General features: G+C 52.3%; 1 protein-coding gene across 1 annotated transcript in view; it reads left to right on the top strand.

The window, feature by feature from the left end:
* osbp2b (oxysterol binding protein 2b) overlaps positions 1-21,350 on the top strand; it is a 30,409-nt gene extending 9,059 nt beyond the window's left edge. The window contains 13 exon segments of the mRNA XM_067228017.1: positions 9,641-9,891; positions 11,568-11,576; positions 11,578-11,764; positions 12,661-12,784; positions 13,207-13,273; positions 13,922-14,074; positions 14,260-14,502; positions 14,668-14,788; positions 14,938-15,041; positions 15,691-15,786; positions 16,213-16,400; positions 16,551-16,771; positions 17,811-21,350. Of these exon segments, the coding sequence (XP_067084118.1) occupies positions 9,641-9,891; positions 11,568-11,576; positions 11,578-11,764; positions 12,661-12,784; positions 13,207-13,273; positions 13,922-14,074; positions 14,260-14,502; positions 14,668-14,788; positions 14,938-15,041; positions 15,691-15,786; positions 16,213-16,400; positions 16,551-16,771; positions 17,811-17,953 (1,907 nt within the window). The 3' untranslated portion in view covers positions 17,954-21,350.
* The last annotated feature ends 1,252 nt before the right edge of the window (positions 21,351-22,602 follow it).

Here is a 22,602-nt window from a genome sequence, read left to right as displayed (position 1 = left end):
GGTAGGGCGGAGGCAGGGCGGAGGCAGGGCGGAGCAGGGAGGAGGCAGGGAGGACGCAGGGTGGACGCAGGGTGGACGCAGGGTGGAGGTAGGGTGGAGGCAGGGTGGACGCAGGGAGGAGGCAGGGTGGACGCAGGGAGGACACAGGGTGGAGGCAGGCTGGACGCAGGGTGGAGGCAGGGTGGAGGCAGGGTGGAGGCAGGGTGGAGACAGGGTGGAGACAGGGCGGAGGCAGGGTGGAGGCAGGCTGGACGCAGGGTGGAGGCAGGGTGGAGCGTCTCCCAGATATTTCACTGAAGTGTGTTGAATGCTCTTTAAATACACCCCGTCAGGACAGTGTTTCCCCCTCCTTTACCGTGCTGGTGCAGGGCTGGAGTCCTCACCCGCACCAGAGACACTCTCTCTCTCTCTGTCCCTCCCTCTCTCCCTCCCCTCTCTCTCTCTCTCTCTCTCTCTCTCTCCCTCCCTCTCTCTCTCCTCTCTCTCTCTCTCTCTCTCTCTCTCTCTCTCTCTCTCTCCTACTCTCTCTCTCTCTCTCTCTCTCTCTCTCTCTCTCTCTCTCTCTCTCTCTCTCTCTCTCTCTCTCTCTCTCTCTTTCTCCGTCCTCGCTACATTTTACACTCAAGTGCGTTCAAGAAAGGGCTATTATCTAAGTATGCGTTTGTGAGTACGTGTGTGTTTGTGTGAGAGAATGTGTGTGTATGACAATGTGTGCGTGTGAGAGAGAATCCGTGTGTGTGTGTCGTATATCAGACTAAACTCAATAACACAACCTGTCTGTGTTATACAGCCCTGCCGTACAGCGTGTTAATCAGGGCACAAGCCATCTGCAGAACAATGACAGCCGTTTGCGTGGAGTGCCGTCATGTAACAGAGACCCAGAGCAGGCTGGTGTGTGTCTCTGCTGGATGGGGGGGGGTGATCTGTGCTGTGTACAGAGGATCTACACACTACAAGGAAGACAAATCCATTGTTCTGTTGGTTTTTGTGTCCCAGCCAAAGACACACAGATTCACTCAGACATCTCTCACACTCACACACACACACACTCTCTCCCACCCTCTCTCTCTCACACGCACACACACACACACTCTCTCCCACCCTCTCTCTCTCACACTCACCACACACACACACTCTCTCCCACCCTCTCTCTCTCACACACACACACACACACACACTCTCCCACCCTCTCTCTCTCACACGCACACACACAAACACACTCTCAAAGTTCAGCTCTTGTTATGTAGTAAAGGACTTGGTCGTTATTGAAAATCAGGTCCCTGGAAGGAAGGCTTGTTTCCCAGAAGCCAGCAAGGCTGGAACCGGACGCCCAGAGAACATGGAAGGAGTTTTGGTATTCCAGCACACTCCAGTTCTTCTGTCCCTAATTGGATTGCTGTCTCGTGGCTTATCTGGATCAGTTGTCATCTGCAGCTGATTAGAAGCCCCTTCCCCCTCCCTCCTTCCTTCCTTCCTTCCCTCCTTCCCTCCTTCCCTCCTCCCTCCTTCCCTCCTTCCCTCCTTCCCTCCTCCCTCCCTCCTCCCTCCCTCCCTCCCTCCTCCCTCCCTCCTTCCAGAGAAGACTCAGATGGCTTTGGTACACAGGCACACATTCAGCTGGGGAACAGCGGTCTGTGCTGTAACTTAGGTTGGCCTTAATCACAGCATCTCGGTGAGAAACTCAAGAGGATATGTGAAGTCTCTGACAAAGACTGTGGCGTGTGTTTGTAACACGTCATCATGAAATATCTCTCTCTCTATATATATATATATATATATATATTTTTTTTTTTTACCTCATCCCAAAATTTCAACATCTGCATAACTTCATGAATCCTCTGTCAGCTCATTGGCTGGTTAACCCCCCCCCCTCACCCCCCCTTGACCCCCTTCAATTCCCCATCGTGTCATTGTTTTCATGTGACCACTATCAGCCGTTCCTCCAGTCACCATGTGGCTGACAGATGGGGCCGTACGAGAGCCTGTTCCTCTGAGCGCGTGCAAAGAACTCACCCGGCAACAGCGATGACTCACAGACATATTGACAGACAGCTGTAATTGGTCTGTGCTGCGCGGGGCGTCAATATGAAGTGTTGTGTCAGCGTGTAATTGCAAAATCATCAAGTGGAACCGTCTCCCTCTCTCTCTCCAGTGAGACAGGAAGGAAGTCATCATCCTGGGGTTTTAACTCTGAGCTAATTACACATCCTCAAACTGTCACAACTCATCTTCACCGTAGGAGGGTCGACTCTCAGAAAAGAGCTCAAAACGACATCCTGTTCCCTTGTGAATCACAACAGCAGTGTGTGTGATCAAGTGTGTGAGTGTGTGTGTGTGTGTGATCAAGCGTGTGTGTTTGTATTTGTCTGTCTAGCGGCAGGGTTTGAAGCGTGGCTACATTTAGATTCCCCTTCCCTGAAAGCTTCCGGGCTGTGTAGCCCTCAGTCACACATCTGACGAGCGCCACCATCACACTGACAACGTTAGAAGCCACCATCACCATGACAACGTTAGAAGCCACCATCACAATGACAACGTTAGAAGCCCCATCACCATGACAACGTTAGAAGCCACCATCACACTGACAACGTTAGAAGCCACCATCACCATGACAACGTTAGAAGCCACCATCACACGTTAGAAAGTCAGCATCAGAAACTCTCTGGGGAAAAATTACACCTTTCTTGACCGGGGAAAAAAAAAGATCAGAACCCCCCCCTGTCCGTCTCCTCAGAGGAAACCACTCTCTCCTTTGATCTCCGCTCTCAGAGACGAGCCCAGAATCTCACGGCTCAGAGAAGTGTTCATCTTGACCTGCTGTCAACACTTCTTCCTGACAGTCAGCAGTCTGGTTGCTAGGAACGTAACCTGCACAAGGACAGCATGAAAGCTGCTGTGGTGACAAAGAGGTGCATTCTGGGTAGAGGCAGGAGCTGAATTCCAATGATGACGTCACCGTCTCTGCGACGCTCCAATAGGGCGGCTCAGAGGGCCGCTTGTCATTTACATAATCGAGACAATTACGGAGGTTGCTGTGACGACAGAGGTTGCTGTGACGATGTTGGCTGCAGTCTCCAAACCGTGTGTGTGTGTGTACCTGAGAGTGTGTGATATTTTTGGCATGAAGCGTGTGTGTGTGTGTGTGTCACGTGCATGTCTGTAACTGACACTGTTCCCTGGCTCTGCAGGAGCTGTGCGCACACAGAACGGTGTGGCGACCAAGGTGACCTTGCGATGCAGCTTGCTGTCCCGTATCTAAACGATCCCCTGCCGCTCTGGCTGGGTGGGGGTGTGTGTGTGGTGTGTGTGTGGGGGGGTGTGTGTGTGTGGGGGTGTGTGTGTGTGTGACCAAGCTGATCCAGCTGAAGCATGCTCCTCTTGCTACGCTAACGAGGAAAGCCCATGATTGAGAAGCTGCTTTATCCCCTGATGTCCTTGATGATGGTGAGCACTGCCCTCAGTGACATTCCCGCCCCTGCGTGCTAGTCTGTCGCCTGATGGCAGTCTTGTCCAGAACACTCCTGCCAGGAAGAGGTCTCTCTCTCCAGCCCTGTGCTAGGCTGTCCTGATCCCACACAGCCCTGTCCTCAAACAGTTAACTCTCCACTTCTCCTGTCAAACTCAGAGGACCAATGGGAGGGGGAGGAGAGAGGAAGAAGCGATGCATTATGGTCCAGGTTGTATGGATGGATGCCGGCAGTCGAGTCCTATCTCTTCCCTCCCTCCCTCCCATCCTCCCTCCCTCCCATCCTCCCTCCCTCCCTCCCCACCCCGGCACTGCATTGAGAACAAGCATGTGGAGGAGAATCATAAATGTGCTGGGAGGTGTGCGTGCACGTGCGTGCGTTCCTGAGAGCCGAGGAGGCGAAAACGAGAAGCCTTGCAAGACGAGGGGAAAGACCGCCCGCCCGTGTGTGTGTGTGTGAGAGAGAGAGAGAGAGCGTGTGGTGTGTGTGAGGGAGAGAGTGTGTGTGTGTGTGTGAGGGAGAGAGAGAGAGCGTTGGTGCAGCGGCAAGGCCAGATGCGTGTGTGACAGCGGGCGTGCCGGTGTGTGTGTGTGCGTGCGCCTCCGCGATGCTGAATCAGGAGAACGGCAGCCTCCGCCCCTCACGGCTGGCCGTCAGGATGTAGCGGCCCGCGGCGCCGTGCCGTCTCAGGGAACGCCGGCCTGCGGAGAGGAGGAGGAGGAGGAGGAGGAGGAGGAGGAGGAGGAGAGAGGGGGATGAAGGGCGGGGGTGCTGGGAGCAAGGGCCGGTTCCCTCCTTCTGTGCCTCGGGGTGTCTGGGGAAGGGGAGGCAGGCTGCGTACGCTCCAGGGCAGCCGCGGAGCCCCGCACCCCCAGCCCTCTGTACAGCGCCGCTCGCAGGAAGCCCTCCTCGTCCTGCCATCTCCTCCACCTCGTATGCCTGAGAGGTACACATCCCTCCATCTCTCTCTCTTTCTCTCTTTCTTTCTTCTTCTCTTCGTGTGGATGCCGTACTGCAGAGACTGTTGCTGTGAGCTGCTCCTCTCTGTGTCCTCTCCCCTTCTGTGTTCTCTCTTGCTCTCTCTCTCTCTCTCACACTCTCTCTCTCTCTCTCTCTTCATCCCCCACTTGTCTCTCTCTCTCCCTCTCTATCATCTCTCCTCTCTCCCTGCTTTCAGCATATGTCATTAGCATAAAGACGTCATGATGCAACTAGCTGTGTTGGTGGGTTCATTTTTACCTGCCATGTTCAGGAGAGAGTAAACAGAGTAAATTGGACCAGTAGTGTGCAATATGTTCATGACGTTTGGTGTTAGTGTCCTGTAAGGAGAGATTCCCAGGACCTGTGGTTCCCAGGGCCCTAGTGCCCCTCTAAACATAGTCATAGAGATGACCTTAGAAGACATGATTGCACTGCTTGAGGACAGGCCCACTGTGATTGTTTACATGTCCATTAATAGATGTTTTATTCATGAGTTAATGGACTGACAGGGGAGATTTGGAGGAAAAGGCAGTGTTAATCTGTGGAACATGATTCTGAAGTCACGAGTTATTCTATTCAACTCAGGAGTGACTTGAGTTGGTTATTTAAAGATACGCTGAGTTGGTGGTGCTTTGGGTAAATATATTCTTGCGTTTCAGCAACACAACACAATTGTCTTTCGTTTTCCCATCCATCACTCCATCCCTCTGTTTCTCTCGCGCCCTCCCTCCCACATCTCTCCTTCTCTCATCTCTCCCTCCTCCTCGGTCGTTGGCATGCCGGGTGAAACCCTCAGCAGGACAGCCTGGGCTATCCTGCCCTGGGCGCTCTCTCCCTCTCTCTCTCTCTCTCTCTCTCTCTCTGCTCATTCTCTCGCTCACTCTCTCTCTCTGCTCACTCTGTCTTTTCTTTCTGCTGCATTACATTCATTCTCAGATGGAGGCCAGGCTGTGTCACACACACACACAATCAAGAATGAAAGACTCAATCACACACACCCACGAAAGAACGACTCGCTCACAAATGAACAAACTCACTCACTTACTGTCTTAATCACTCTCACCACACACACTCAACAGTGCAGTGAATGTGGCGTGAATGTCAGTCTGAAGACATTTGAACTCGTCAACCAATGTTTCTATTTCAGGCTTAGCATTAGCATAGCTCTGTTAAATCCATCCACATGGCTTGTCCTGGATCGCAGCGTGAGGAGGAGGCTGTTCTGTGTCCTTGACCTGCTTTCCACCAATCACAGCTAGGCCTGTCTCCCTTCTTCCTACTGGACCACACACACACCGCACTCTGTCCCAAAATATCAGGTTTCTGATGAATAATCCCAGATTAAAGGAGGGAAGATTGAGGGAAGGAAGAGAGGAGAAAGAGATGGAGAGAGAGAGAGAGAATGAGGGGAGATGGGAAGAAGGTAGAAGAGAGAGAGATGGCTTCACTCGTCCCAGCTAGTCCTCCCCCATAACTAAACTGTCCTTGGAGAGAGGGCATTGTTCCACCAGCTCCAAACGTACCCTGCAGTGTGTGTGTGTGTGTGTGTAGCCGCAGTTCCTGCGTGTCTGTGGAGGCAAAGGCAAGGATGTTGTTCCGGTAGAAGATGCAGAGACTATGAGCCAGCTAGTCCTTCAGTCACCCTTCAGTCACCCTTCAGTCACCCTTCAGTCACCCCGCAGTCAGCCTGCAGTCAGCACATACACACAAACAAACAGGCTGATATAGCCTACACGTGACCAGCTATTTGAAGTGGCGTTGTGCTCTTATTGGCAGAATGAGGGTGAATAATTAGAGCAGCGCTACAAACTGGAACCTGTTTATTTAGCTTCATCTGTGTTCCTGCAGCAGATCTACAAAGATCTGGAATCTAGACCCTAGATCTAGACCTACATGGGGATAGATCAACATGGGTCTAGGTTTACATCAGTCTAGATCTACGGGGGGCTAGATCTACATAGGTCTAGATCTACGTGGAGCTAGATCTACATAGGTCTAGATCTACGTGGAGCTAGATCTACATAGGTCTATATCTACGTGGGAGCTAGATCTACATAGGTCTAGGTCTACGTGGAGCTAGATCTACATAGGTCTAGATCTATGTGGAGCTAGATCTACATAGGTCTAGATCTACGTGGAGCTAGATCTACATAGGTCTAGGTCTACGTGGAGCTAGATCTACATAGGTCTAGATGTGGAGCTAGATCTACATAGGTCTAGGTCTACGTGGAGCTAGATCTACATAGGTCTAGGTCTACGTGGAGCTAGATCTAAATAGGTCTAGCGTGGTGCGCTGGGATATTAATACTCGACGAAATGCCTCGAATATGCTCCCCCACTTCCAACACACAGAACCCCCTTTCACACACACAAACACACACACAAACACACACTCCACAAACATTCCTGTGCTGTACTGCTCCGAGGGTTAAGGGTCAGTCATGCTTTACCAATTGTATAACTGTTAGCCAATTAACCACCCTGGGCCTCACAAACACACACACACACTGAGCCTGGGAGAGCCACAGCAGTTAGAGACACCAGCTCTGACCTGATTCATCTCCCAGTGTTTGAGCTAGTCATGGGGGAAGATCATCCACTGCTCATGTCTGTCTTCGATCTCTGACTGGGCTGGGCTGGGGTGAGCTGGGTTGGACTTGTGTCTCTGCTCTCGTCTTCCGGATGCGATCAGCGGGAGTGTGTGGCCAGGGCTGCTGTCTCAGGTCTGAGGGCACATGGAGGGGCAGAGCTGCAGAGCTGGGGGTGAGGAACAACCTCCTCCATCCTCCTTCAGGATCTCTTCACCTTTCCTTCCTCCTTCTTTCTTCCCTTCCGTCACTCCTTTCCTCCCTCGCTTCCTCCTTCCTTCCTTCCTTCCTTCCTTCTGTGCTTGTGACAGCAGACTGGAACGGGCTGTGTGTGACCATGTTGGTTGGAGGTTACAGTTTTCTGTCTGGGCTAGCTAGCTCTGCTGTGTACAGGATAACTGTGATAGCTCTGATAACTCTGCAGTGTACAGGATAACTCTACAGTATAGCTGTGATAACTGCAGTGTACAGGATAACTACAGTATAGCTGTGATAACTCTGCTGTGTAATGGATAACTCTACAGTATAGCTGTGATAACTCTGCAGTGTACAGGATAACTCTACAGTATAGCTGTGATAACTCTGCAGTGTACAGGATAACTCTACAGTATAGCTGTGATAACTCTGCAGTGTACAGGATAACTCTACAGTATAGCTGTGATAACTGCAGTGTACAGGATAACTCTACAGTATAGCTGTGATAACTCTGTACTCACATAGCTCTGTGTGTACACGCCCCCCGGCCCTAGGAACAAGAGGCCCAGTGTTTCGGTTGTTGACGTCCTAACTAACTTCACTACGTATGTCACATGTGTTTGCTTTTGCCCTAGTGAAGTGCATCAGATTGTTCCTGCGTGTGGTCTAGAAAACACACCCACCCTGTGCTCTTTACCCTACAGCTTGCCTATAGCTTTTTTCCCCTTAGTCGTGTGTGCTGTAGATGTGGGTTTTGACTCTGGTCCAGTTTGTTGATGGGCGAAGTTGCTTTGTGTCTAGTTCACACTCTGTATGATCTTGAACATGGAGGTCAGTGAGCTGGAGAAGCCCTAACGTCTCCAGGGGTGTGCTCTAACGCTTGAGTGAGGCTGGATCAGTTTCTGAGGTATGACCTGTGGTGTATTTCTGTCCCAGAGCACGCGTGTGTGTGTTCAGATGCTGACACGGTGTTCTGGTGAGTTCCGTTTGCCCCTGAGTAGCCTCTGTCCTCGTCACAGCAGAAGGGCTTTTACAGACGACCGGCTGAACTCCCTGACTCGCCTCAAACGTCTCTCTTCTGCTTCTGTGGAGTTTCGCCTGAATCTTCTCCAGAGAGGAACCGTTTAGTGTGTGTGTGTGTCTGTGTGTGTGTGTGTGTGTGTGTGTCTGTGTGTGAGAGAAGAATCAGGCTGTAAAATGTAGCCGCGGAGAAGAGTGCTTATTAAAACACATTTAGGCTAATCAGTAAAGTAATTACAGTATTGTGTGTTTTTATGGTGTCACTGTGTTGACATGCACTCGGTGGCTGATTACCTGGGTGCCTGGGTGTTCACTCGTCGGCGTGTGTGTGTGTGCCTGTGTGCTCCCTTCCGTACGTGTTTGTGTGAACATGTTGATGAAGCAGGTCAGCTGTGTGTGTGGACCTCTCCACCCCCGTGGTGCAGGGTGTAGCACACAGCTAACAGCACACAGCTAACAGCACACAGCTAACAGCACACAGCTTCCTGCATGTGTGCTGAGGCGTGTGTGTGTGGTCCTCTCCACCCCCGTGGTGCAGGGTGTAGCACACAGCTAACAGCACACAGCTTCCTGCATGTGTGCTGAGGCGTGTGTGGTGTGGTCCTCTCCACCCCCGTGGTGCAGGGTGTAGCACACAGCTAACAGCACACAGCTTCCTGCATGTGTGCTGAGGTCATCTCCCAGCTCGCTCTCCTCTTAAGTCTGAAGTGTCTCTAATGAGTTTCCAGTGATTTAGAACAGGGGGGGGGGGGCTGTGTGTGTCAGAGGGTCATGGTATGGTAAGGTTATTGATCGCCGCGGTAACTAAGGAACGTAGGCTTCACCTTCAGAGGAATCGATGAGAGTGAGATGAACGAGGCTGGAAGTTCCTGCTAGGAACGTGTCTCTCTAACATTCAGAAGATCCCTCACAGTCATCGCTTACCTCTCTCCATCTCTCTCTCTCTGTCTTTACCTCTCACCATCTCTCTCTCTCTCTCTCTCTATGTCTTTACCTCTCTCCATCTCTCTCTCTCTCTCTCTTTCTCTGTCTTTACCTCTCTCCATCTCTCTCTGTCTTTACCTCTCTCTCTCTGTCTTTACATCTCTCCATCTCTCTCTCTCTGTCTTTACCTGTCTCCATCTCTCTCTCTCTGTCTTTACCTCTCTCTGTCTTTACCTCTCTCTCTCTCTGTCTTTACCTCTCTCTCTCTCTGTCTTTACCTCTCTCTCTCTCTCTCTCTCTCTCTCTCTCTCTCTCTCTCTCTGTCCCTATCTCTCTCTCTCTCTCTCTCTCTACATCTCTGTCTCTCTGCCTGAGTAACACTTCCTTCCTCCCCTCTTCATCCCCCCCTCCCTCTTCCTCCTCCTCCTCCTCCTCCCCCCCCCCCCCCCCCCCCCCCTCCTGCAGATGACTCTGGGGAGGAGGAGCCCACGTCGCAGTCAGAGCGGAGCGACATCCACGGGACCCTGAAGACGCTGCTCAGCAAGCTGGAGGATCTGAGCACGTGCAACGACCTGATCGCCAAGCACGGCGCGGCGCTGCAGCGCTCGCTCAGCGAGCTCGAGGGCCTGCGCGTGCCCCCGGACGGCGGGGAGAAGGTGAAGGCCGTCAACGAGAGAGCCACCCTCTTCCGTATCACCTCCAATGCTATGATCAACGTGAGTGAGGGGGGGGGGAGGGATGGGGGGGGGGGGGGGGGTGAGAGGGATGGGGGGGGGGTTGGGGGAAGGAGGGGGCGAGGGATTGGGGTTCTTCAGAGATGAGGACGGTGTCGTGTTTGGGGACGTGGAGCGTTCAGGTGGACGGTGACATGTGGGTTTGTGCGCTCTTCCGGCTCAGAGGGCATGCTGCGAAGTCCTCCAGTGGTGGGTGATGGGACTGTGTGGTACAGACAGGACTTCCTAGGACTGTGTGGTACAGACAGGACTTCCTAGGTAGCTGCAGTGCCGTTTCACTCACACTTTATGGAAGACTTTGTGGCTGGGAACAGGGCAGATTACTTTGCACTTTTAACAACTGATTGTACTCTTGTTCCTTAGAAGCATGACTCGCTCCGTTTTTGCAGTCCAGTCCGTTCCTGTGTTGATTAATTGGGGAGGAAAAGGGAGCTTATTGGACAGGCAATTAAGTGGGTCTTTGAGGAAGGTCCGTCTCATTAAAACACCATCACATCTGTCTGGAGGAGCGGTGGAGTGAGGAAGGAGGGGGAGGAGGAGGGGGGGATTTAAGATTCCCTGTAGTGAGGCTGGTTATGTGAATGGTTCTGCTGAAACCAGTGGACCTGGTGAGAGTGTGTGTGTGTGTGTGCATGATTGTGTGTGTTTAACAACACAAGTGAACAGTAAGTGTATCCTGCATGCTCGCGAGCCCCTGGTGGGTCCCCCTCGCTCAGCCGTGAGCGTGCGGTAAAGCACACCAGCGCATCACACTCGACACCAGCAGCTGTTGACCCGGTGGACGGTCTGCGTGTTGAAGCGCTCGCTCTACCTCCACCGGCACGGCTCCCTCTCTCCCCGGGTCAGACGTAAAACTCCGTCACAGGAAGTCACAAGTCGTCTGTCTCCATAGTAACAGCTCAGCACAAAAGGGAGAAAAGTGGAAGTGTGGTGTTTTTAAAGCTGAAGTTTCACTGGACTTTAGAGGAAGCGACTTCCTCTGAGTCACACGCTGATTTAAACGTGAGTCTGGACTCCCAGCGTTTAAGACACACTTCATACTCGACCGCTGAAGGTAAGAGAATGTGCTTCTGCTGTGCCAGAATTAAACTGGGATTTACTGTCATGTGAGAGGGCTGGTGTACAGAGACTGTGAGCAGGTTTGTTGGCTAGGAGTGTGTGTGTGGTGGTATGTGTGAGGGTGTGTGTGAGGGTGTGTGTGAGGGTGTGTGAGGGTGTGTGTATGTGTGTGTGAGGGTGTGTGTGAGGGGTGTGTGAGGGTGTGTGTGTGTGGTGGTATGTGTGAGGGTGTGTGTGAGGGTGTGTGTGAGGGTGTGTGTGTGTGTTTGAGGGTGTGTGTGAGGGTGTGTGAGGGTGTGTGTGAGGGTGTGTGTGAGGGTGTGTGAGGGTGTGTGTGAGGGTGTGTGTGAGGGTGTGTGAGGGTGTGTGTGAGGGTGTGTGAGGGGGTGTGTGAGGGGGTGTGTGTGTGGTGGTATGTGTGAGGGTGTGTGAGGGTGTGTGTGAGGGTGTGTGTGAGGGTGTGTGTGTGACGGGGACTTTGTCATTGCCAGCGTTGCAAGGGTTGTCTTGTTGATGTGTTTAGCCGTGTGCTGTGAGAGAGATGACACTGTGCTCACGCCTCGCCCACTGTACACGCGTGTGTGTGTGTGTTCCGCCAGGCGTGTCGGGGACTTCCTGGACCTAGCGGAGACCCACAGCATCAGATGGCAGCGTGCGCTCCAGTATGAGCGGGAGCAGAGGAGCCGTCTGGAAGAGACCATTGAGCAGCTAGCCAAGCAGCACAACAGCCTGGAGAGAGCCTGGAGAGAAGCTCCACCCACAGCCAGCACAGCCAGCACTCCCGCCCCAGACCAGGGTGAGCCTGGCTGGCCTCGCGCCCCCTCCCCTCCTCCCCCCTCCCTCCCTGTCTCTCCTCCCTCCTCCCCCCTCCCTCCCTGTCTCTCCTCCCTCCTCCCCCCTCCCTCCCTGTCTCTGCTCCTCCCTCCCCCCTCCCTCCCTGTCTCTCTTCCCTCCTCCCCCCTCCCTCCCTGTCTCTCCACCCTCCTCCCCCCTCCCTCCCTTCCTGTCTCTGCCCTCCTCCCTCCCCCCTCCCTCCCTGTCTCTCCTCCTCCTCCCCCCTCCCTCCCTGTCTCTCCACCTCTCCTCCCCCCCCTCCCCCCTCTCTCCCTGTCTCTCCTCCCTCTTCCTGTCTCTCCACCTCTCCTCCCCCCCCCTCCCCCCTCCCTCCCTGTCTCCTCTCCCTCCTCCCCCCCTCCCTCCCTGTCTCTCCTCCCTCCTCCCCCCTCCCTCCCTGTCTCTCCTCTCTCCTCCCCCCTCCCTCCCTGTCTCTCCTCCTCCTCCCCCCTCCCTCCCTGTCTCTCCTCCCTCCTCCCTCCCCCCCCTCCCTCCCTGTCTCTCCTCCCTCCTCCCCCCTCCCTCCCTGTCTCTGCTCCTCCCTCCCCCCTCCCTCCCTGTCTCTGCTCCTCCCTCCCCCCTCCCTCCCTGTCTCTCCTCCCTCCTCCCCCCTCCCTCCCTGTCTCTCCACCTCTCCTCCCCCCCCTCCCCCCTCCCTCCCTGTCTCTCCTCCCTCCTCCCCCCTCCCTCCCTGTCTCTCCTCCCTCCTCCCCCCTCCCTCCCTGTCTCTCCTCCCTCCTCCCCCCTCCCTCCCTGTCTCTCCTCTCTCCTCCCCCCTCCCTCCCTGTCTCTCCTCTCTCCCTCCCCCCTCCCTCCCTGTCTCTCCACCTCTCCACATATGTGTGCGTGTGTCTCCAGCAGGGGCTGATAGGCTGCAGGAAGGCGAGGCGAGTGATGAAGATGAGGATACGGAGTTCTTCGACGCCATGGAGGACTCCCCCGCTTTCATCACCGTAACCGCTAGCGACAACGCGCAGCGCAGGTCAGCCAATCACAGCCCAAAGACCCACACCCTCCCTCCCCCTCCTCCTCCCCCTAGCGACCTGAGAATGAGCCCCTAGCAGGTTCCATCCCCTGAATGCGGGTGGGTCCTGGTGGGAGTCCTCATGTTGTCCTCCAGGTTAATGACAGAGGAGGTAGGTGATGGTGTAAGCCAGGCTTGTTTGCTTTTTTACCCAGCAGCTGCAGTATCTCTCACTGTGTGACTCACACCTTCCCCCAGAAACATCAGACACCTGCAGCAGGGAACTCATTAGTTCCCTCGCTCTGTACACACACACACTTGTGCATGCAAACACACACACACACACACACACAGATGAGTCGTGACGAGTATGATGGATCTATCTTGCGTGTGTGTGTGCGTGTGTGTGTGTGTTATACTAACAGTGCTGTGTGTTCCAGGCGTTCGCAGACCAGCCAGAGTGGAGCCAGTGGAGGTCAACCCCACGACTGGAACCAGGATGGCCATGTAAGTGGCGCTCGGACCGGACGCCATGTTTGTAGTTCTTCCAGGGTGGAGCTTGTAGGCTCCTTCAGTTCAGTTCTTACTTCAGCTGCTGTTTCAGCGGGCCTCTTGTCAGGAGGATCCCACGGATGTCAGCCTGGAGTGTTCTCACACACACACACACACACACACACACACACACATATGCCTGCCGTCCTTGTTCCCCGGGTGGTGCTGGAGACGCACAGCTGCTGTCTCTCGATGTCATTCTTCTGGATCTTAATTACCAGTCAGACATCTGCTCCATCCTCCATGTCCTCCTCCTCTCCTGTTCCCTCTCTCTCTTTCCCTCCCTCCCTCTCTCTCCCCCCTCCCTCCCTCCCTCTCTACTTCTTCCTCCCCTCTCTTCCCTCTCCTCTCCTTCCCTCTCTCTCTCTCTCTCTCTCTCTCTCTCTCTCTCTCTCTCTCTCTCTCTCTCTCTCTCTCTCTCTCTCTCTCTCTCTCTCTCTCTCTCTCTCTCTCTCTCTCTCTCTCTCTGACACTCTGCCCCCTCACTGTGACTCATCGAGTCCCTGTCACAGTCTGTCCAGGAAGTCTAGACTCATCCGCCCCCACAGTACGATCCGTGGTCCAATCACGGCCTGAGTTCAGTGGTGTCTCTGGGTCTGTCAGGTGTCGCCGAGCTGCAACAGCCTATCAGGGAAGGAGCTGCAGCCGGGCAGGAAGAGGCGGAGCCACATCCCAGACAAGCCCAACTACTCACTGAACCTCTGGAGCATCATGAAGAACTGCATCGGCAAGGAGCTGTCCAAGATCCCCATGCCTGTAAGTGTGTGTGTGTGTGAGTATGTGTGGATCACTTGTGTGTGTGTGTGAGCTTGGCGTGTGTTGATGTGGATTGGTCAGTAAGAGAGAAACAGAGCCAGAGCTGAAACAAAAACAACCTCTGACCTCTGACCAACTGCACGTGTGTGTGTGTGTATCTCCGTGTGTGTGTGTGTCCTCGGCAGGTCAACTTCAACGAGCCCCTGTCCATGCTCCAGCGCCTGACGGAGGACCTGGAGTACCACGAGCTGCTGGACCGGGCTGCGCGCTGCGAGGGCCTGGAGCAGCTGTGTCTGGTGGCAGCCTTCTCCGTGTCGTCCTACTCCACCACACTGCACCGCACGGCCAAGCCCTTCAACCCCCTGCTGGGGGAGACCTACGAGCTGGACCGCCTGGAGGACCACGGCTACCGCTCGCTGTGTGAGCAGGTACACACACACACACACACACACACATGCTCGCTGTGTGAGCAGGTACACACACACAGACACACACACCTACGTCTGATTTATGGCCTTCTGGAACAGTCCAACAGTGTGTGTAACCCTGTAACCCTTACCTCCTACACACACACACACACACACACACCCCAGGTGAGCCATCACCCTCCAGCTGCAGCTCATCATGTGATTTCCCAGCGAGGCTGGACCCTGTGGCAGGAAATCACCATCGCCAGCAAGTTCCGCGGAAAATACCTCTCCATAATGCCTCTGGGTGAGACACACACACACACACACACACACCCACACAGGACACACACACACCCACACAGGACACACACACACCCACACAGGACACACACATGTCTAATGTCTCACAGCTAAATCCTCGGTTGTGTCTGTCCCCTCCGTTTTGCCGTCCAGGAGCGATCCACCTGCAGTTCCACTCCAGTGGGAATCACTACGTGTGGAGGAAGGTCACCTCCACAGTGCACAACATCATCGTGGGCAAGCTGTGGATAGACCAGGTCTGTCCTCCTCCGCTCCCTTCCTCCCCTCCCCTTCTCCCCTACTCCCTTCCTCCCATATCCATCTCTCCTCCACTCCTTTCCCCTCCCCCTCCCCATCTCCCCTCCTCCCTTCCTCCCCTCCTCTCCTCCCCTCCCCATCTTTCCTCCTCCTCCCCTCCCCATCTCTCCTCCACTCCTCCCCTCCCCCATACTAGCAGTGTGTTTACCAGTGTACCAGTCTGTGTGTGTGTGTGTGTGTGTGTGCTCAGCTAGCTGTGTTTCAGCCCAGAACAGAGACTCATAAAGCAGCAGTGCTCCCCAGAGATTCATCTAGAATGAATCCCCCAAATCATCAGCCTCCTCTCTTAGACATGACCCAGTTACAGCCTGTCTGCATGTCTACCTGCCTGTCTGCCTGTCTACCTGCCTGCCTGCCTGTCTACCTGCCTGCCTGCCTGTCTACCTGCCTGCCTGTCTGTCTGCCTGTCTACCTGCCTGCCTGTCTACCTGCCTGTCTGTAGTCTGTGTCTTTTTTCTTTTCTTTTCCTGATGAGGTCATTTCTCTACCTTCTCTTGTCTTTCTAACCCCCCTTTTACCCTCTCTCTCCCCCTGTACCCGATCTCCTCTTACTGGTGTCTCTCTCTTTCTCTTGTATTTCCGGAACAGTCCGGGGATATTGAGATCGTCAACCACAGGACCAAGGAGACGTGTCAGCTCAAATTCTCCCCCTACAGCTACTTCTCCAGGGAAGTCCCACGCAAGGTAACATTTCCTCCTCCTTCTGCTCCTGCTTCTCCTATTTCCCCTTCCACCCACCCTCCTCTCCCTCCTCCTCCCCCCCCCTCCCTCACCTATCTCAGCCCTCCCCGAAACACAAGCTCTACATCTCCTACCTCACCCGACAATTAGAAGAGGTCCGGTCGCCCCCTGCTGGTGGTTTCTGGACTTCACAATCTGCACCCACCATCACCTCAGAGTTAGATTATATCGTTCTCACGCCAGAAGTAACCCTCCTCTCTCTCTCTCCTCTCTCCCTCCCCTCTCTCGCTCCTCTCTCTCTCTCCTCTCTCCCTCTCTCTCCCTCCTCTCTCTCTCCTCTCTCTCCCCCCTCTCTCCCTCCTCTCTCTCCCCCCTCTCTCCCTCCTCTCCCCCCTCGTCTCCCTCCTCTCTCGGCGTGCCGTTGCCCAGGTGACGGGGGTGGTGTTGGACGGCGGGGGCCAGGCCCAGTACGTCCTGTCTGGGACGTGGGACGACAAGATGGAGAGCGCCCGGGTGGTGCAGAGCTCCCGGGCGGGGGGCGCGGGGGCGGAGGGCAGGCAGAAGACTGTGTATCAGACCCTCGCCCCCAAGCTGCTGTGGAAGAAGTACCCACTACCGTAAGACCCCACATCTCACACTACAGCACCCTGTCTTGCACTACAGCACCCTGTCTGACACTACAGCACACTATCTTACATTACAGAACACTATCTTAACTTTACCCGCCACTCTCTCTCCCTGGCTCCCCTCCCTCCCCCCGTTGTCAGGGACAACGCTGAGAACATGTACCACTTCTCGGCGCTGGCCCTCACCCTGAACGAGCCGGAGGAGGGGGTGGGGCTGACCGACAGCAGGCTGAGGCCGGACCAGAGGCTGATGGAGGCCGGGCGCTGGGACGAGGCCAACGCCGAGAAACAGAAGCTGGAGGAGAGGCAGCGGGCGGTGAGGAGGAGGAGGGAGGCCGAGGCCTCCGACGCTCTGGACGATGGTGAGAGAGGGAAGGGGGGAGAGGGGGAGAGGGAGAGGGGGAGAGAGGGAGAAAGACAGAAAGAGATAGAGGGAGAGAGGTAAAAGGAGAGAGAGGGGAAGGATCACAGGTTGAATGGGACGGGGAAAAAACTGAGAGAGAGAAAGGAGGCCTGGGAAAGAGGAGATGTGATGAGCCAGTGAGCGGGGTGATAGAGAGAGAGAGACAGACAGACAGACAGACAGACAGAGAGAGAGAGAGAGAGAGAGAGACAAAGAGAAAGAGAGGGAGTCAGGGATGGAGAAAGGATTTACCCAGCATCTCGCTTTTAGTCACATTACTGTGAATGATTTGAGCAGTTCCCCTGACCTCAGTGTGAATGCTTGTGCCCGGAGCTGCTGAAGAGGGAGGGTAGTTACAGGTCAGCAGGAGGAGGAAGCTCAGGAAGGAGGGAGAGCTGAGCGAGGTGGCCAGAGTGTGTACAGAGAGAGTTCCGGAAGCTCCTCTCATCCTCGTGTGCGTGGCTGTGTGTGTGGCTGTGTGTGTGTGTGGCTGTGCGTGTGTGTGTGTGTGTGGCTGTGTGTGTGTGTGTGTGTGTGTGTAACACTGATATACCCATGACGTGTATTTCTCTTCCTCCCTCTAATGGTGATCAGAGTGTGATAATGATTCTGGTGAGTGGGGGGGCCTCGCGCCCCCCAGAAGTGCATCCCATCCTCCCTGCCCCCCCAGAGTGGTGTGCCTCTGTGGGCAGTGCATGCTAGGCCCCTCCCATCCACTCCAACCCAGGAAACAAATACCATTTCATTTGTTTCCTGCTGCAATTAATTCTGAATTGGCCCTATTATTTATATCTACATATCTATATCAATATAGATATGTAGATACAGATTAACAGACTGCCTGAATATCGATTTTGAATGGTATTTATTGGTATAATGCTGCTTTTGTTATAATGCATCCAGTGCTAGTCGGTTTGAGGAGTGATGGGAGTGAGTGTGCTGTGTTCCCTGCTTCCGGAAGGTGCTGCGTGTGTGTAACGCCTGTTTCCTTCCCCCAGGGAAAGAGTACGAGGGCTACCAGCCACACTGGTTCCACAAGAGGAGGGACTCCATCACTGGGGAGACAAACTTTGTGTATAAGGGAGGCTACTGGGAGTCCAAGGACAGTCAGGACTGGAGTATGTGTCCAGTGATCTTCTAACTACACATCGGCAGTCAGAGTCCTCTGTAGACCCCCAGCCCCCCTGCCCCCTCCCCCAGCCACCCAGCCCCTCTCTCGGAGGAAGATTGAAGGCTCTGGACCATCTTACAGTTTGTGCGGACTTCCTTGTGCATGGGACTGTGTACCATGTCACACACAACACCGTACATCCTCGCTTACACATACACACACACTCACACTGTACACACACACACATCCTCCTCGTTTTCTATCCAGCTGAAGGATCGAGGGGCTCTCTACACACCCTGCTTGGTGAGGCTGTACTCCAGCTGTGAGTGTGTAACCATAGAAACAGACCCCTGCCCCCCCCCCCCCCCTCCTGCAAGCTTCCAAAACCAGGTGCTCCTCAAAAGTTCCCCACAATGCACTTTTCTTCTCTGGATGCCTTGTGTGTCTGATCAGATGTGAATCCCAGTTCCCCCTCTTCATTGGAACCACAGGCCTGTGTCTGTCACTGCAGAGATACTGTGTCTGTCAAAGCAGAGATACTGGGTTGGATTCGAAGGATGGACAGGAAAGTCTTGATTAGATCATTAGATGTGTAGTTTCATCTGTTGGTTTTTATTCTCTAGGATTGTAGAATTGGCCGGAAGGAGCAAGTTCCAGAGAGTGATCTAGTGATCTCTCCCTGGAAAACGATTCAAGTGCCCTCAGACGTTGTAAGCGAGTTCCGGCGGCAGAGCTAGCGGCGTTCACTTCCTGTCGGCTCCTCCGGCACTTCCGGTCCGCGGCCGAGCCCGACGTCGTCACGGTAACCGATGACAGCACGTTTCGTCGCCACGGCAACTTTTGTGGTCACATTAAATAAATTTAAAATAAGTACAAACGTTCGATCTTCTGACCCTTTTAAAGGCCCTCACGGTTCATATAACTGTCCAGGAAGTTACATAACACAGTCCACACACACTACATTCTGCAACTAAGCCGTATGTCCCATCCGGTCCTGCATGTTGACATCCAGACAGACAGACACTCTCAGCCAGATGAACACTTCCTCATCTCAGCCAGAGGACTGGGTCTCATACAGGTGAGCATCTAGAGTAACATCCTCAGTCATAACTAATCAAGCTGGTGTCCAGACAGGGGTTAGAGGTCAGAAGGTTTCCTGGGTACAGTCTAGGATCAACGTGTGATATATATCCAACCTAGGGGACGGATTCCCCTGGTTAGTGGAGGGGAGGGGGGACTCCTAAGCAAGGCACCACTCTGCAGTTAGACCGCCAGCTACTGATCCCAGAAAGAGTCCAAGCTCAGGCATAGCATCAGTCCTCCAGAGCAGGGCACAGAGTGATCCCAGAAAGAGTCCAAGCTCAGGCATAGCATCAGTCCTCCAGAGCAGGTCACAGAGTGATCCCAGGACAGATCATGGAACTCTTTCTCTTTTAAGGACCGAGTAGTAAGGGAAAGGAGGCGCCTGACTTGTGTGTGTGTGTGTTAGCTTTTGAAAACGTGTAAGTAGGTTTTTATAATTGCTGTTAGGAATGTAGAATTTTTTGCCAGGTGGTACTGTATCCGCCTTCTAGAAGTTTGTGTGAAGATTTTTTTTTGTAATAACAAAATAATAACAAAGAATAATAATACAATTATACATTAGAGTGATCATAATAATAATAATCTTAATGCTAAGTTTGAATCTGTATGAATCTGAAGTTTTACGGACCTGAAAATATACTTTCATTGTACCTCTTTATCCAAATTGACCCCTTGTAAGTTTGATTTCAGATTCAATTTTTTATATCAAATGAAACTTACTTACTGAAAATCTTTTTTTAATAAAAAGTTCTTGCTAGCTACAAAGGTCGCGTTTTGACAGGTTCTGCTACCTGCTAGCTTCGGATACAACCTGCTGTGACCTTGATTTAACTAATCAGGTTACTGTGGTTGGCGTGCTGTAGAAGATGAGCTCCGTGCTGTCATCTTTATATCTGAGTTAGAACTGCACGGAAGAGACCGGGGGCTGAGCCGTAGATCCGAACGACACGCGCTAATGGTGAATGTACGATATTCTCCCTTAAAAACTATCTTACGCGGTTTGTTAGTGTTTTTCGGTACAGCGTTCTCATTTGCTCATTTATCAAAGCCCGAAGACTATAAATAGTCTAGGAATCGGCGAGTGGATGTTCCAGGGACATTTTAATACAGCAAACTCTTAGTTAACCAATATCCATGCATCGTTGACTATCAACATATTGATACTCACAAAGACACCCTTGCAACAATTTACAAGCACATGCCTGAGTAGTGCATAGAGGAAGACTAGTACCTAGCTTGTGACTGAAACATATCAGACATTAGGGTGGTTTATTTTTGCTATCATTGTAAATGAGTCGTCATTGTACTGATAATCCTATACCATCATGGGCAGTATTGCAGGGCGATAAACGTGGTGTTGAAGCGTGAGGAAACATAATATGGTAACGGTTTATTTCTCAATGATCAACTGTATGTTTAGAGATTTACTTTAATATATTGGGTTTGAAATAGAATGATTTTATATATTAATATACCTATATTTTGATGGATGAATAATAATAAATAAAAAAAAGTCAATCCACTGAACATCCAAATAACTTGACCTCTGACCTCTGCTGGCTGGCGTCCTCTGGAGGAGTAGAGAAGGCAAGACGTTGAGATTGCGAGACGCCGCTATGGTGAATGTGAGATTGATCTGTAGCAATAAGAGTGAAGTTAAGACGATGTGTTCTTTTCTAACTCGTTTGTCTTCTAAACGGAAGGCGGTTTCTGCAGAAAGGGAATACACCAAGCCAAGTGCGAGAACCTTACTGTACGGAGACTTGAACTGCCTTCCCTATGAAAGGCTGATCTAACTTTTTTCCTATTTTTTTAATTCGTTTTTTTCTGTATCTCTCATTTCATCTCACCAAACACTTAATCAAGCATGGTTTTATTTAGCTTTGAAATGATCGCTTTTGTATTTTATTTTATTCTCACGAGTGCCATGGTTATTCTTTCACGCCTCCTTAAGTGCATGCACGCTCAATGACTTCCGTGTACGACCTGCGGTTTCCTTTCAGTCTTTGCTGATTGGTTCCTCTAAGGCAGGGATATGATGAAGACTTGGGAGGTTAGACCTTCCATGTCTGAGTTGAACTTTGCTTCTCTGGACTCCTCCGGCCTAGACAGCGTCCAGGTACACTTAGACCAGTTCTGACGGCCGGTTACCCGTGGTGTCGGACCGGTAGGCCTACCACATATACACACACAAACACACTCACAAGTACCTTTGTTCAGGTGTAACTGCAGCTTCTCCAACGGAAGCTGTACTTCTTTTATAGTTGTTTTCTCTCCCTTAATTTATATGTATGTATGTAACATTGTCTTCAAAAGCAAGACGTAATGACACAAAATAAATAATAAAGTTGTTTCTGTTAACTGGATTTGTGTCAGTCTTGTGCTTTCGGTAGCCAAGTTAATTACTTAAATAGTTTAAGGTTAATTACTTTGATGGGTATTTAAGAAATTGCGTTCACCCCCAGGTAGGTAATGAAAAACATCATCATTAAATGTGATGAATATTTACATACTGGACAAACTATTATGAACAGCATTGCAAGAGGGTTTGTTGAGTCAGCATATTGTCCTATACCGCAAGTCCCGCCGTGGTGACGGGCGCCCCCGCGGGCAGACACAGAGCAATTTGGCTTTGGCTGGAACGAGCGCTGTTTGTGCGTTGCCTAGAAACCCAACCACTGCTCCTGTCAATCAAGACTCTACTGCAGTTGCTGTACAAAGGACCTGTCGGTATTTCCAAATTGCATAATTGGTCGGTAAGTAAGTGAAAGTCTAGCTAAGCGTCAACACACGTCATCGAAAGAGAGTGCCGGTGAACGTTTTTAATAACTTTTTTTGATCGACTACTCGATCCTTAAATTTAAACATGAAGAAATAGCTTGGTGTCTGCTGCACAGTTGTGTATTTGGGGATAGGGATATTTTTGACTGGTGCTTGCAGTGTTCTTGATGGTGAATACAGTAAATATAATTCCTTTGTGTAGTTTAATAAAATGTTCTTCCCTCTTCTGTTCTTTTCAAGACAGACAACAGTTAACATTAATTTAATAGCACGAGTCAAGGTGATGCCTAAATATGTTTGTTATTCGAATAAAGTAATACTTTCCAGTTCTTCAAAAAGTACATTTGAACTACAAACAGCTCTAAGGCTCACACAGGAATGCAAGGTTGCTTTATGAGCAGGGTCTTTCTCCAGCCAGGCCCACCAGAAAGTAAGGTTGCACTCATGTATCCAAGGCAACACAAACCCCCACTCCTCACCCATGCTGGTCAGAGACCAGCGTTCAGCTCTGGGGTATAATACCACTTCTTCTATCTCTCTTTCCAGTCCCGGGAGATGGAGGATGGGAAAGGTGACGGAGGAGAGAGAGAGTCCGAAGACACAGATGAGCTTCTCTTTACCGGTCAGACATTCTCCAAACCGGTATCTGAGTCCTGTCCTCACGCGTGTTGTGTTTTGTCTCTCTATCAAACGCTTTGATCGCTTCTGTCTCCGTTTAGATTTGGAGGACGAGAGCGGTGTGTTTGGACAGTCCTCCTCCCCTCTGAGACTGGACCACTGCGACCTTCTCCTGGACGCTATAGATGCGCAGCTGA

This window comes from Osmerus mordax, chromosome 24 (genome assembly GCF_038355195.1).
Source record: "Osmerus mordax isolate fOsmMor3 chromosome 24, fOsmMor3.pri, whole genome shotgun sequence".
Lineage (NCBI taxonomy): Eukaryota > Metazoa > Chordata > Actinopteri > Osmeriformes > Osmeridae > Osmerus > Osmerus mordax.
This window is presented reverse-complemented; position numbering and strand designations above follow the sequence as displayed.